This window comes from Patagioenas fasciata, chromosome 1 (genome assembly GCF_037038585.1).
Source record: "Patagioenas fasciata isolate bPatFas1 chromosome 1, bPatFas1.hap1, whole genome shotgun sequence".
NCBI classification, from domain to species: domain Eukaryota; kingdom Metazoa; phylum Chordata; class Aves; order Columbiformes; family Columbidae; genus Patagioenas; species Patagioenas fasciata.
The window spans coordinates 17,840,797-17,857,039 of NC_092520.1; the positions used below are offsets into that span (position 1 = coordinate 17,840,797).

Below are 16,243 nucleotides of genomic sequence, written 5' to 3' on the forward strand. Positions count from 1 at the left end.
TCCTTCTTCAAATGGTTGTTTAAATACAAAGTACTTAATCTTGTGATGTTACCCAACAGAACCTTGATGAAGGTCTTCAGTATTCCAGGTCTTATACTCCTTTATTGTTCAACCAGTCAACAAAGCATGCAGTATGAATATACAAGGGAGTATCGCACAGCTGAAAGTTTTGAGAAATAGGATATTAAATTGTGTGTTAGCATGTAGCAGGGAGACTTGGTGCACATAAACATTTGATGTCGCTTCTTAATGTGTGCTATCTATTTTTGTTTTACTTATGTGGAATAAAAAGCCGCCTCTTTCCATATTACTTTTGCTGTATCATTAAAATCTGAAAAATGAAACAGCTACAAGACATAGCCCTAGAAGGTGAAGGCAGGCCACACAAGAAGCTATTCTTAGCAGTGCAAATAGAGACGGTTCTTCAAAAGTTCCACAGGTATGCAACAGTTTGTCGTGTTTTTTTCCTCTATTCAGATATTGAACTAAATAATTAAGTGATGGTAGAAGAGGAAAATGTCATCTTTAGGTATTGTGTGTTCTTGCTTCTTGTTTATCAGGCAGGTTGTTGTTGTAGATTGAAATCAGGTTTTTGATTTACTTGTTTTTGAAGGATTACTGAGAACAGTGATTTTTTTTCTTCTCTTTAGATCAGTTTAAGATGAACTCTTGAGTCATTTGGGAAAATGCACACTGTACTGTAAACTTGTTAATGAAAGTGATTGTGAACATTATTTGGCAAGAGAGGTAATGCATATATAATTATTTTAACCCTTTCATAAAATAAATGAGAAGGATTCTCACAGTACTACTAACTCCTGTGGAAAAACTCAACTTGTGGTAAAGTATTTGATTTTTAACTTATGGACAAGATTTGCAACAAGTATCAACTTGGTTTGAGTGGTGTGTGGGATGTTGATTTACCAGTGACTTAGACCCTGTAAAGCAGAACATTTTCAGAGATTTAGGAAATAATTATAGCTTAAAAAAGATTGCTTTGAGCATTTGAAAAAAGTTGAGATCTTAAGTTCAAGAGCTTTCCTGCTGTGGAAGTGAATTTCTTTTCAGTAATGTAATTTTTTAGTTTAGATGGAATTACAAAAGTAAATAAATTAACAGTTCGTTCCTGATTTTTCATTGTCGGTCTACAATCTTCCATACCTATTGAATTACAGTTACTTTGATCCTGACATCTCCAATCTCGAAGTAATTCCAGAATTAAATACTTGACATGCAATAGAATTAGCTTTTCTCATGTTTTGGTTTTATGCTGAGTTTGCAAGATACAAAAGGGTAAATTTTCTGCATGTGAGTTTTGCAGAAAATTAATTTGATCTAAAAATACTTACCCTAGAAAGAAAATACTTTCCTAAGAAAGTAGGCTATTATGTACAAACACCTAATTGATTGAAACTTTTTCTCTGTGCCAATGAAATATAAACAGAACTTAACTCATTTTTCTCTTTTCATTGTCATTATTTCATCATTGAGGTGAGATGATACAAGAGATAATGGAGATCTTCAACTCAGATGTCACATATGGACCAGAGTATCTTAGTCCCACATGACGAAGCTAAATCCCGTACCTCAGTCTAGCTAGTAGAGGAAAGCTTTCTCTCTCCAGCCAGTTATAAACTTTGCACCATTTTTTTTTCGGTAGTCATAATCTAAACTGAGAGTTAGGCACACCTATGTAATAGTTAAGATATTTGACATGTCTTTTATCTAGCAGCTATGTTCAAGTTTTTAAACTCGTAGTGCTTTTTTAATTGCTGTTTTTCAGCCTTTGCAATAAGAATATCTTGACCCAGAAAGAAATACCAAACCAGGTTGTTCCTTGGAGTGCTTTTGTCCTTTTTATGGTGCCTTAACTTTACCTTAAGCAAAGTTCTAATTGTTTTTGGTTTTATTGTTATATTTCAGTAACTCTCATAGCAACAGTAAGCATCTAATCTTTTACTACAAGAGATAATTGCGGAATTATTAGCTAATGATACAGCTATAGATATGTAGATGCACATTTGGGATGAAGACGTTAATGAAGGATTCAGGTTAAATGCCACTTCTAATTGATGAAGGAGGACAGAATTCATAAATATGAAAATGGATCACTTTTAGGTCTAGTGTTAAAACAGTTAGCTAATATCCCTGTTGAACTAACAAATCGGAGTAGCCATATGCCCTTACTGAAGTAAAGAGGAATTTTTGTTCTATTAGAAAATGGGAAGAAACAGCCATCTTAAACATACTCTTAAGGAATACATATAATATATAAAAGTTTCTTTCTTGTGCTCTATTTAGTCACATTTCTAACACTTTTAACCTGGAATTACATCATGTCTGTAAAAACACTTGCACATTCTGGTAATTGATTAAACACAAATGCTTGATAAAATGTGAAAGGAAAATTTGATTTTGTGATTGAATCTCCTCTTTGAGGGGAAATTGTTTCTTTCTAAAGCCTATCTTAGTCCTTCGTGACTGTTTTTTAATAGAAAATCATAAAACCATTTGGATTAAAATAGAAACCAGTAGCAAAATACAGAACAGTAAAAAATGAATTTGTGGAGAACAGATGTGTTGAAAATGAGGGACAAATTAACAATTATGAAAGCAAAAAACTTGAACCAAGAGCTTTTCATAAATATAAGGCAGAATAAAGGGAAACTATAAGAGCACTTATCTGATTTTGGTTTGGTTCAGTTTTTTGTTGTTTTGTTTTTTGTTTTGTTTTTTTCCCAGAAGTATCCTTCTGCACACTGAATTTATAATATCATAATTTATTTCTTAATTAGTCTTGTGAAATTAAGTTATACGTTCAAAATGAGGGGCTGAAGATAATTTATTTTTGTGTTTTGTTTTGGTTTTTTGAAACAAAACTAAATTTTTTTTCTCAGTCCACATTAATAACAGCTTTGGCTTTCCAAGTTAAGGAAGTCTAGCAGAAAGATGTGACAGGAGGGCCAAGGTAAAGTAATTATTATGTAGGTATAAAGAATTTGCTTTTCAAGGAGTTTCTTGCTGGCACTGCCCATTTCAAATAGCTCCAGTTCTGAAGAGATATGTATTTGTTGCAAGAGTTGGAAGATAGAAGCTATCTTTGTTCTATGTTGTCAAAAGCTTATTTGGATGTTGTCTGTGCAGGAATTAGTTTAGAGCTCTTACTGGTTTCAAGTAGAGACAGATTTGCAGATTTTTAGACTGACTTATGAAATGGCAGAAACTTATCTCAAGTATTTAACATCTCCCCTCAGTAACTGTAAAAAAACCATCCCTACCTGAATTTCCCTGGCTTATTCCCTTTCTAAGAGAAATTCTTATTTTTAACAAGGCAAATATTTTTATATTTCCTCACTAAAGGTGACAGGTTGCAGTTGTCATGTCAGGTTTTCAGGAAAGTTTAGGAGTAGGAGACTTGTGCTGCTTCTGTAAGTAGTTGTTTTCTTAAATCAGGTTGATACTCTAAGTTCGAGGCATTCATGCCTGTTTATGTGCTGTGTTGCATTTTGATGGAAAATCCAATTGTGTAGTGCATTTAAAAAATGGTTGCTTGCCCTGTATAGTTTTCCTATCTGTTCATCAGAATTGCTGGGGTTTATATTAAATATCTAGATCTTTTTCATAGCAAAAAACAATTAAATAAAAACATAGCAAACACATGGAGATAGTATCTGTAAGAGTAGATACAGCTGATGCAGGTGAATGGACCATTGAAGTTCATTGGTTTTTCTGTTGTGGACCATGCTCTGCATTTGTTGTTTTGCAATACATTTATCTTCCTCTTGCATCTTTTTTTGTGTCTCTCCCATTGGCTGGATAAAAGACAATCCCTGCAGTGGCTGCTCCGGAGCTCTGCAGAAGTTGATCTTTCAGCTGGCAAAGCAAATGGCTTTGCAATGTTTGGGGGATTTTTTTGTGTTTGTGTGTGATTTTGTTGGTTGGTTTGGGTGGGTTTTTTTTGTGGTGTTTTTTTTTTTGTGTGTGTGTTTTTGTTTTTTGTTTTTTGTTTTTTTCCTTAAGCGTGTTCATATGTGGTTACTTTCACGGTTATATAGGAGAGATTGATTTCCAAATTTTAAACACTAATGCTACTTTGGTTATCTTGTGCTGTTTCTTGGACTTCATTTTGAAAGGGAAAGGGAGGGAAGAATGATGCAATGAAGATGATGAAGGGAGTGGAGCATCTCCCTTATGAGGAAAGGTGGAGGGAGCTGGGTCTCTAGCTTGGAGAAGAGGAGACTGAGGGGTGACCTCATTCATGTTTATAAATATGTAAAGGGTGGGTGCTCTGAGGATGGAGCCAGGCTCTTCTCGGTGACAACCAATGATGGGACAAGGGGCAATGGGTGCAAACTGGAACACGGGAGGTTCCATTTAAATATGAGAAGAAACTTCTTCTCAGTGAGGGTGACAGAGCACTGGAACAGGCTGGCCAGGGAGGTTGTGGAGTCTCCTTCTCTGGAGGCATTCAAAACCCACCTGGACACGTTCCTGTGTAACCTCATCTGGGTGTTCCTGCTCCAGCAGGGGGGTTGGACTAGATGATCTTTTAAGGTTCCTTCCAATCCCTGACATTCTGTGATGGTGTGTACACAGAAGTGGGTATGTTTTAAGTGTGAAAATAAGGGGCTTTTTTACTGCACTTGACTATGAGATTCATGTTCTGGGATAGGCTTCTGTGCAGTGTCCTGACTTCTGCCACTCTTGTTCAGTGGCTTCATTACTGCAGTAGGAAATCATAATGTAGAAGGACGTACTTGCAGAGTGTGTGCGTTTCAATTGTGAGGACCAATTCCACACAAAACACCAAATTTAGAAGTGAGATCTCTCATCAGACTCTTTCAGAGAAACCAGCTCAGTCTGAATCAGATTGTGCTTTCTAAGGTTGCAGAGCTTCCTAGGGGAGGGTAAAGTTGCATTAGTCAAATCAAGGATGTGTTAGGAAGTATGAATCATGTAGTCAAATTCGTATGGAAGATGAAGATGACTTAAGTACTGGGAATTGGCTTTTTTCCTCCTCTGTTGTCCAATATAATGTTTATATACCAAGTAGATCCTGATACACCCCCAGGTTCTTCAGTTTCTTAGAGTTGGGAATACTTGCCCTATAATCACATTTTCACTGAACTGCTATTTCCTACTACTACTCTCTTAATACTTTTATGGTTTGGCAGTGCACATTAGCAATAACATGTGGATAATGTTGTTTTGTGGTATATCTGATTTAATATGAAGATAGAACTGGGTGTCATCCCCCTTGTCTTGGAAGTTCCATGTGTCTTAACAGCAGCACCATATATACATCCATATGTATGCATGTGTATATACATGCAGACCAGTGTATGTGTATTCATACATCTGTATGCTCTTTTATATACGTATTTATATGTGTGTGTAGATATATATGTACACACACATGTTAAATATATATATAGGCCCTCTAGTATGATATTTCATAAAATGTAATAAAATGTTTGAGAGATCTGGTGGCTTGGTAGTACCACTATAGTGTAAGGCTATAGATGGTCAGGCATGCATATTTTATGTGGGTGCTCTTGCAGTAGCAACATCTGAGGTTTTTGTTATCTTTTTAGAGTGACAAAAGAAGATGTAGCTCCATTAAAACACGTTCTATTCCTAAATGTCTGTTACTCTTGAAGAGATCTGAGTGTATTTGACTTTTTTTGACCTTTTTTTTTTTCATCTGTAGTTGCATGCTCACAACTTGCAACCATAATGGCTTTATGAAAGAAAGTCTGTTTTTATGTTTGTGTCTTTGGGTTTTGTGTTTATTTTTAGTGTGATGCATCATAATCTCATGAGTGTTGAAAAGCAAGTAGAGTTTCTGCCGCTCTGCCAAAATGGAATGATTGCTTTAACTGTTTGATATGTTCTATAAGAGAAAACTGTTCAAAATGCCATTTTTGTGGGGTAATTTACTTTTTCGCTGAGATACTGTGGCTACTTAGAGCTCTGATAGCTGTGGTCATACAACCTCTTGGAAAGAGCTTAAGCAAGTAAAAGTTACAAATATTGACACAGACCAGTTAAGAAAGAGTTTCTTATTTTATTACTACTCATAATCTTTTTTTGCTGTTACTGTTTAGGTACAGGTAAGTACATTTTGTTAGAAGAATTTGGGGTTCCTCAGTCATCTCCATGATTAAGACCCTGGTTATTTAAAATGCTTTTATTTTCTCTACTCAGAAGCAAGCCCAAACCAGGCACTTGCACCCAGATGTGATTATGTCATTAAGCTCTTCAGTGGCAAGTATATATTACAGTTGAATATTTGGCATAGAAAGAACATTTAAAAGTAAACTGGAGTGTGAACAAAATTTGAGAGGATCTGGCATTTATTTTTGTATTTTCAGAACAAATGACAAAAAGCATGTATCTGTCTCAGACCTTACACCACTTGTCTGTAAATTGATTAGATGTATACATTAAATAGGTTGTGACTTCAGATTTTTTTTTTTTTAATCCAATCTGTAAGTCTGTCAAACTTGCTATTTCTTCAGTGCCATTTTGGAGGGAGAGCTATCTAATCCAGTATGATTCTTTACTTTCTTTTGTTTAACATTGACTATCAGGGCAGCTTGCTAAAGTATTAATCACTGTCGTTAGACCAGATCACAGTAATATGATTGAAACCTTAGCAGTTTCTCTGATATTGCAGAGACTGAATGATCCTAATTGCAGAGAAAATATTAAACGTTATTAAATTATGTCAGTCTTTTAATGACTTTTCCATTTTTACAATCTGGGAAACATTGAATAATGGAAAGGAGGCAACCTCAAATTTTCTGACATTTTAAAGTTAATGCTGAGGCATTTAAAGTTTTCTGATGTATGCCAAGATAAAACATATCACCGGTAGTTACATGACAAGAGTGGATGTTTAACATATATTATCACTGGGTGAACTGCAGGATGGTAGCAGGAAGTGGAGAGGTCACAGAATGCAAATCCAATTTCCAATTCACACCAAAGCAGTGTGAGATAATAGATTTATAAAACATGCTTTGTTAATTTTCTGTCTGGTTCTTCTAAGTTAGTCATTTATCTAGCTAATTATTTGTGTTGCGTTGTCAGTTTCTAAACAACTGTACAAGGGTTAGTTGGTCTTAATAGACAATTAGGACTTGGGCATCTGTTGCAGAAAAAATGGTTTCTCTGTATCGGTTTACTTTGGTTTCCTTTAGAGGTGGTAAAACATGATCAAATATGGCTTGTGTCCTACACCACAAGGATTGTCAGTCCAGGAGCCCAGGGCTCAAACGGTATTCATTCTATACAGTTTGCTAGTTTGCAGGATTTATGGCGAGCCTGTGTTTCACATAAGTTAGTACATTTCCCATTGTCACTTTGCCTGTTTGCCACCTGAAAGTAAATTGATATATATTGATTAGATAATAGTTCTTGGTAACTGACCTGTTCCTTTCATGCAGTTCAAGGCAGTTAAGAATCTGTTCAACTTCTGGGGTTTGGTGTGTGTGTGTGTGATGGTGCTGTTCAGTTTTTTTGTGTTTGTGTTTTTCTTGTTTTGTTTTGTTTCTTTTTTTTCCCAGGAAATTAGTTGATCATAATGAGCTGGCAGTACTATGTTTTATCAATTTCCATAGTTTTGGATGTAGACCACAATATAATCTAGTCAGTTTGTATCTGACCAAAATAATTTGAAGACTGTAAAAACTGAAGTGAGGAAGGTCAGTCATCTACTCTTCTCACTGTTTTTGGGAGGGCATGTCATGGTTTTAATAACTTCTGGTATAACAGGACAGTTATTGCCTTTAAGTGTATATTGTATTACCAAAGCTGACTTATGATTGACCTGAAGTTTGTAACAGTGCAAACAAAATACCAATATGAAGATTTCTCTGTTAGTCCTATTCACTATTGATAGCATAATTTACACGAATCTTAATTCCGATTGTCTTTTATCTTCCTACAAATGGAGCTTGTTTGGCTTTTCTATCAGGTAGAAAAATGGGGAAAAAAATATAGTATTTTTTTAATTATTCTTCACTCTTACATCTTTTTTTAAATCAATCTTTTATCTCTGTTCTGAGGTTTTGCTGTTTTACAGTAAAAACACAAAGCAGATTTTTTGGCCTAGTCTTACAAACAATTAATAAAATGCTCACTTGTCATCATAGTGGAAAAGACGGCATTAGATATTTCAGTGTAAGTAGTTTATGAAAAAAATCCAAGATGCATACACATGGATGTGCAAGTTTATCGGTATATAGCATGTTTACTTTCCATGTGTAATGGTCTTTTCTGGTATAACTCACTATTTCTCAATCTTCCTGAAATTTCTAGGACATTGCTTTTACAGTTGTGTTAATATTACATTTAATTTGTTCTGTGAACTACTCTAGTTTCAAATCTGCATTACGATGTGAGGCTTAAGTGTCTGTTGATTAAAGAAAAAGCAATGAAAATATATCTTGCTCGCAAGGATGAAACCTCTGACTTCTGTTGTGAATATCAAACAAATTTAGACACCAACTGGAGGAACTGGTTAGAGCTTTGCTGGATGCATTTTGTGTTGGCTGCTGTTCCCTAAGAAACAAGTTAATGAGTGTTATGGCAAGGAGGCAGAGTTGGACATATTCTAGGGAAAAAGGACTTTTAAAATTAGGATATTTAATAGCTGAACTATCATGTCAATTTTGTTCTAATGCAAATTAACATATAGGTTTGTATTTGTTAGGCAGTCAGATACTGGGACAAATTGTGATTGGTTAATTGGATGTTATGGAAATAAGCTATAATATGTTTGGGTTGAATTTATTAGTTTTCTGTTGACTCTCTTGCTTTTCGGTAAGATGATACAGTGTAAAAGCTAAAACTGCTTCTGATATTTAGAGGTTGTCATGCTCTGTAACAAAAATTTTTCAAGTGTGGAGTTTACAGTAGACTAGAAAAATGTTTTCAGAATTTTAGCTAGTATGAACAAATGCAAGAAGAAAGAATGTGCAATGATTTGTGTGAAGGTGAGAAAAAGAGTGAATTACAAATGAAAATATATTTTCAAATGAGAGAGAAGGGGCAATATAATTCTGGTCAATATTGAAAAGAATTGAAGTTTGTGTCCCATTTCTCTTGAAAAGAAGCTATATGAATTTTGAACGGTGTATTAACAGTAAGTTAGGAAATCAAGTGGCATGGGCAAGTAAGAGCTGTCTATACAAAACACTGGAAATAGTTTTAAAGTTTGCATTGCCAAGAACTACCACATTCAAAATTTGTAGCTGTTAATTTTTTTAAGGTTTATGGTGAAGTTATTTTGTTGATGACCAAAGAGATATGCATTAGGATTAGGACTGCTAGGTTTAGGGCTGCTAGGGTCTTAGGATAGAAGGCTAATCATAGAAATGTTAAATAAGTTTATTTTTTAAGATATTAACAGAGGCTAATTGTGAAAAGAAATATTGTTGGATTTTTGACAGAATACTTACCGTAATCATTACATTCAATTTCAAAGCAAGAGAACTCTCAGTCACAGTGGAGCTTATTTTCATTGATCCGTTTGACCCAGGCAAGTTTGGTTTCATGGTTAATTCAAAAATCTCATCCCTACCCTCCCACCCTGTTGTCACATTAATAACTTTTGTGCCAGTGGCTCAGTTTTTCTGTCTGCTTAAATGCACTCTCCCAATTCCCAGCAGAATCAAAATCAGCAATTTTCTCATTTCTTTGAAACTGTTTATCTAGGTTTTTCATAGATCTGTGCCTATCACAGTTTTTCTTCTCTTTGAGAAAACCAGCAAATGTTGAGTGGCTGTTCTTTCAAAGAGTTTAAATAGTTGATGGGGATATGTATCTTTTCCCATTAATCATAAGCCATCTCTGGAACAAGCTTCCTGTTTTTCTCTGCTTCCAACTCCACTTATTTTTCAAATCTCATATGAAAACATGTCTTCTCTCTCCTATGTATTCCTAAAATCACAAAATTGAATTTATTCTATTTCATTGAACCCTCGGCTAGTTAGATGCTTGACCAATCACATAAATATTGTGCAATTTCCTGATGCTTACCAATTTCAATAAGTAATTTACATACATAAATATTTTTCTCGAAGTGCACACTTTGTGTGTTACAGGAATCTCACTTTTCCACTCAGATGGACAAGATTACTGTAAATATATTGGATTTATTGGAATCATAACCTACATTCTGGTTCTTCAGAAGCTGTAAATATGGCTTACAAGAAGGAGTACTTGAAATGCAGTTTTCAGCATTTCAATTTAATTTTTCCACGTAGTGGTATCACCAGCTATCTTTTTGGCTCAGTGTTTTAAGTATTTCTTTGAGTAACCCTGAATGCTGAGAAACGAGTGCTGGATTATATTAGCAAGGGCTCAGGACTGTATGAACTCAGCTGTGTGGTGTCTGCTCTGGAGCTTGTTTGATGTATGGAAGTTTAGAAGCACAGAGAGATCAGATGTGCAGTTTTCTACAACCTGCATAGGCATATCTTAAATCTTTTTCCTTTACTGTTGCGAGTTAAATAGGAAACAATAGTACAATTACATAAGTTTTGATGAGTGTCTGGCCTTATCATTGTTCATTGAAAACAAAGACAGAAAGTATTCCTAGAAGTGTTTGCATTATATGTGTGTGTTACAATAAAAGCATTTGTACCTTTAAAGAATCTGGTTTTCGATTTTTTTTTTTTTTTTTTTTTTTTTTTTTTACTGACAGTTCATTTTTATCATGCTTCTCTAGTTTATAGATCTTTTTTGGAGAATTTTCTTACGATTTGCTCTCAGAAAAATACTAAAGTTTGCATGCATTAAGGACTTTAGAGCATTTATGTACTAGAATTCCACCTACATGCACACTGCAGCCAAATTTTTAATATTGTAGAGAAGAAGAGACCACAGTACAGTGAAGTGCAGATACTAAGTTCACAATTTTAGTTATTTAACAGAAGTCTGAAGGTAAAGCCAAAACCTGAGTATAAGAATGTTTATCGTGTTCACAGAATGTCAGGGACTGGAAGGGACCTCCAAAGATCATCTAGTCCAATCCCCCTGCTGGAGCAGGAACACCCAGATGAGGTTACACAGGAAGGTGTCCAGGGGGGTTTTGAATGTCTCCAGAGAAGGAGACTCCACAACCTCCCTGGGCAGCCTGTTCCAGTGTTCTGTCACCCTCACTGAGAAGAAGTTCCATTTTGTACCTCTTGCCCCTTGTCTTATCATTGGTTGTCACCGAGAAGAGCCTGACTCCATCCTCGTGACACTCACCCTTTACATATTTATAAACATGAATGAGGTCACCCCTCAGTCTCCTCTTCTCCAAGCTAAAGAGACCCAGCTCCCTCCGCCTTTCCTCATAAGGGAGATGCTCCACTCCCTTCACCATCTTTGTTGCTCTGTGCTGGACTCTCTTGAGCAGTTCTCTGTCCTTCTTGAACTGTTATGTCATTTTTGTGGTGAAAACTTCGCAAGTCTTGGGGAAGATCATCTTAAACTTTGAAAAATGCTTTTAAGAATAATTTAATACATCTAGTTGATAGCCCTTATAAATACATCTTTCTCTTGCCTTTATTTCCTGTCAGAGGTCTAACTTGCATTCCAGTTTCTTTTGTATTCTGTTGTGTGGTCTTTTATTTTTCTTGTAGAAAATAATGTGGCTTCATGAAGATGGTGACGATATTGAGACACTTTGTTTTCTTAAATTTTTACAGAGTAGACTTTGAGATTAGAAAAAGTGCTAAACATTTTTGGTAAACTTCTCTGAGAGGAAAATATAGCAAATAAACACAGAGGATAATACTCTAGGTGGTCTTAGAAAATTACCATCAGAATAGGAAGCTCAGTTGTTCGGTGAAGGACCCAACTGAAAGGTGATCAACTGGTACTTTATCTTGCCTTGGGCCTCAAATGATGAATACTGAAAAGGAGGCTGAGGGGAGACCTTCTCACTCTATACAGCTACCCAAAAGGAGATTGTAGCATGGAGGGTGTTCGTCTCTTCTCACTAGTGACAAGTGACAGGATGAGGGGAAACAGCCTCAAGTTACACCAGGAAATGTTGAGACTGGATATTAGGAGAAACTTGTTTGAGGAGAGGGTTGTCAGGCATTGGAACAGGCTGCCCAGGGAAGTGACTGAGTCAGTGTCCCTGGAGGTGATTAAAAGGCATGTGGGTGTGGCACTTAGGGACATGGTTTAGAGGTGGACTTGGCAGTGTTAGGTTAACAGTTGGACTCGATTATCTTAAAGGTCTTTTCTGACCTGAATGATTCTGTGGATGATCATATGTAGGCTATATCATGTGTAAGCCAAAATTGTATCCGAGATAATTGTTAGCCCTAAGGTATGCACATTGGAATAATTTGGCATGAAAGCTCTTTGGTGTATTTTTAATGAAATGCGTTTTTTTGTAAAGTAGAACTTGGATTGTTAAATTGAAATGGTCATAGTAATAAGTTCAGGTGTTTGTATAATTGTTGATAGGTGACGTTATTTCTGAAACAGCTTGCAAATAGGAGGTAATTTAGAAATGCAAATTTAAAATCAACTGAATAATTGCTATAGGGATCTTGTTCCCGTTCTCTCAAAGGAAGGCTTTAAATTATGGTATTTTCGAGGCTTTTTTGCTCAAAGGAAAAGCAAAAAAGGTAGCATCTAAAAGAAAACTTGCTACTGCTTCTAGTTTTGTCCCCTGCTTGTACCCTGGGTCATGAGACACATGAGAACATTGAGAAGGCTTTAGAGAAGGGTCACCAATGTGATTAGAGGATTCAAGAGTTTGACATATGTAGAAATCTTGATGGAGTTGGGTTTGAGCCTGAAGAGGGAATCTGAGGAGGTCTATTTGAAAGATGGCTGTAGAGAAGATGTAGGTAGCTGTCTTCAGGAGGATGCACAGGAACAGGGCAAAAGGCAACAGGTTCAGGTTTCTTCAGGAGAAATTCTGTCTGGATTAAAAGAAAAAAAATCTTTACCGTAAGAACAGTAAACCGCTGGAATAAGTTGCTCAGAGAAGGGGTGAAAGACTCCGCTTGACAGGGCCGTGAGTAACCTAACATAAGGCTTTGTTTTCAACAGAAGATTGCACCAGATGGTCTCCAGAAGTCCTTTCCAACTTAAATTTTTCCTTCATTCTGTGAATCTATCTTTCTGTGATATTCAAGCAAATATGGAGAAATGGGCTAGGCAGGCTCTGGTACTGCAAGTAATTTGTGGAGAATAATAGTCCTGTCTCCTCTAGTGTGATCCATTCCTCAGAGCAAAGTGACCGTGCTGTGTTAAGGAAGAAATGGGAGGGGGATGGCAATTTGGGAGAAGGTGTTGCCTGAGCTTTTCAGAGGAGGGACATGACGGATGGCCAGAGTAGAGAGAAAAGTACTGTGTAAATTTGAACAGGAGTGTTGAGAAGGGTAGATGAACAGTTGAAGAAACCTAGGACAAGAAAAGGGGGTAAGTGAGGAGTGAGAAGGTGGTACCATGTGGGTTTGATGTACAGTTGGTATACTAAACAGTCAGGTATTGAGTGTGTTCACCATGCATGCTAAGGTTTGGTTCGTGGGAGGACTGACAATGCGTGAGGCATTATACACCTCCAGGTGCTGAAGGTGGGTAGTGTGGGGAGTCCTGGACAGTCTTCTCTGGTAGGGTGAGTAGCTCAGGGTCACTGAAAACAGGAGAGCTCTCTGAAAGTAATGGAGGAGAAAGAGTACACAGGGACAGTCTTGAATTTTTTTTGTAGTTTGAACCACCTGAAGAGGCTGGTACCTTACCACTGTTGTCTTAAATACCTGGGAGAAGAAGAGAAATAATGAAGTGGATTGTTTGGAGCAGGTGTTAACACAATTATTTGATCATAAAATGGATCACATAAACTCAGAGAGATGAAAGACAATGACCTTTCTCCAAGTCAAACAAATTTATTTTTTGTTATTTTTCGTTGTTACAGGGAAGTAGATGTTTCATTTGCCTTGGTAATCCATCAAAACATACTTGATATTGTGGTTGTTTTGTTTTGTTTTTTTCTTTTTTTAATGATTATTTTCAGTATCATAATTTTCTACAGAAGTAACTAATTCTGTCCGTAGATTGTTCTGGATCATTCCATTAGCTGACTGCTGCAACCGTTAAAAAAAGCTGTCTGAAGATATTTTCTTCACTTGAGTCTATAAATGAAATTGAGGGCATCTCTGAAATGTCACTGCCATGTCTTGTGTGATGTGTACAGTATGTCAGCTTACACTTTGCAATATGATCAGGAGATTGTCAGAAAACCTGAATGTGTGCTTAAGTCTGACATTAATTGGTTCAGATCAATTATTACTGCTGTCAATACCTGTTATTATACAGGACAACCACTTTGTGTCTTTGGTTTAACATGGGGAACACTAGTGTGGAGAAGGGCAGTTCTTAGCCTGTAGTCCCTCATAGAATCAGTGGCAGAGCTGCAGTTAGGATCTGCATCTTTGTTAAGCAAATATTTAGTGATGGGTTTTTAAAGTAGCGAGGTATTGGGAGAGGAGACTATGATTTGGATTAAATATGAGTTGTTTGGGTTTTTTTTTTTTTAAATAAGAACATTGCATACCCAAAAAAATATTGTCTCAATATGTGGAATTATCTCAATCCAGGATTTTACTATCCGTACTAAAGAAAATATATTGCTTTCTGCCATTGTCTGTTTAGCCAGCTGTAAGCCCTATTGGACAGATTGTGTGGTATGCTGATTAATGATCTAGGCCGTGGGTGATTAGCCAAGTGTGCAATGAGATCCAGAGCTTCCAGTGTACTATAGAAATGCCATTGATCGATATAACCATACAGTCTGTAGTGCCTTCTGCAAAGTAAATTTAGACTAGTGGGGAAAAGTGGTGTAGCCCCTGAAGAGCTGCTGCAATGCTACAAAGATGTGCTTATTTTTAGAGGAGGCTTAAATTTAATCTAAGGATTTGAAGGTTTGGTTAATTTTTGGTTTTGTGTGTTATTGTTTGAGGTTTTTATTTGGTTTTTTGTTTTTTTTCCTTGATATCTTTCTTTCTGTGATTATAGACATCTCCCTAACTCTGTTTTTCTTGCAGAATAAATCCAAAAAACTTAATGTGCATGTGATAAATTTGGGAGATTGTATTTCTACATGTGCTTAAATAGTGTTTCATATCTCAGCCTCTGAGGGCAGGAGGCAGAATAGCCTGATGAATTCTGACAACCAGCCTGCTGCTTTATAAAATGTTACTGGATCAAGCTCTCAGATGTCAAAGACTGTATATGCTACTTTTGTAGCCGAATATATATATTTTTTTAATATAAAATCACCTCTGATTAAATAATTTTCTTTTTGGAATGCTGAAAAAAGCAATATGTTTATCTGAAAATACATAATATGTTTGACTTTCATTTCACATTTTTAGTGTGGTAATTCTGCTGTAGGGATGAGTTTTTTCATACTGTTTCCTGAATAGTCATCAGCATTGCTGCTTTGAGGCTATATAAATTCAGATTATATAGCAGATTTGGTTCAAAATTTTTTTTTTTTCTAGAGCAATAACATGAGGTAACTCAATTGCTTATTATTACTGCTCTGTTAAAATTTCTGTAAATATCTCTAATTTATAGGTAGTAGCTCAATTCCAAATTTCTTTCGGATCATGAAGCGGCAGTTTACTGAAACCGAGTGGGATGTAATCAAGTCTATGAGTAACGAATGGATGCAGCTGGATATGTTTCATCGGCATTGGGTAATATTTTTTTTTCCTATTTAAAGACTGCAGTGCTATAACTTGCATATTCTCTTTTGATATATTTTTTAGTATTTTCACTATGGTAAAATTATATATTATTAAAATTATATATTATACTTTTTATAGTTATGTGGTCACGTGGAGATAATATTTTAATAGATTTTATATTTTAGTGATTTTTGTAATGTCAGAATAATTTCAAGAACCATAGTACTGCTGACATTTCAAGAAGGATTTGTGGCTGGCTTTAAACACACACCCAGAACAAGGTAAAGGGTTCATATCTGTATGCACCACTAGGTAATTCTGGTTGTATGTTCATTATAATGCTGCAAGTTAGGCTAGGTGTTAATGTTACTGATAACTTTTTCTCTTGATAATTGCATTGTTCTACCCTCACATGTACAGTAGTATGTCTTAAATTTATTTGGCCTACAGTGTCTGCTCAGAAGTAATGTTTATAGAACAGTTTGCAGACAGCCAGTATGAACAAAATACATTTATTCTGTGTTTTA

The 16,243-nt window shown here is 35.9% G+C and overlaps 1 protein-coding gene across 3 annotated transcripts in view; it reads left to right on the plus strand.

Moving 5' to 3' along the window:
• The window catches only part of AASDHPPT (aminoadipate-semialdehyde dehydrogenase-phosphopantetheinyl transferase), a 34,334-nt gene that overhangs the window by 5,219 nt on the left and 12,872 nt on the right, over window positions 1–16,243 (plus strand). For all 3 annotated transcript variants that reach the window (XM_071803718.1, XM_065831801.2, XM_065831810.2), the window contains exon 3: window positions 15,604–15,725. In XM_071803718.1, the coding sequence (XP_071659819.1) occupies window positions 15,604–15,725 (122 nt within the window). The remainder of the gene's footprint in view (window positions 1–15,603; window positions 15,726–16,243) is intronic.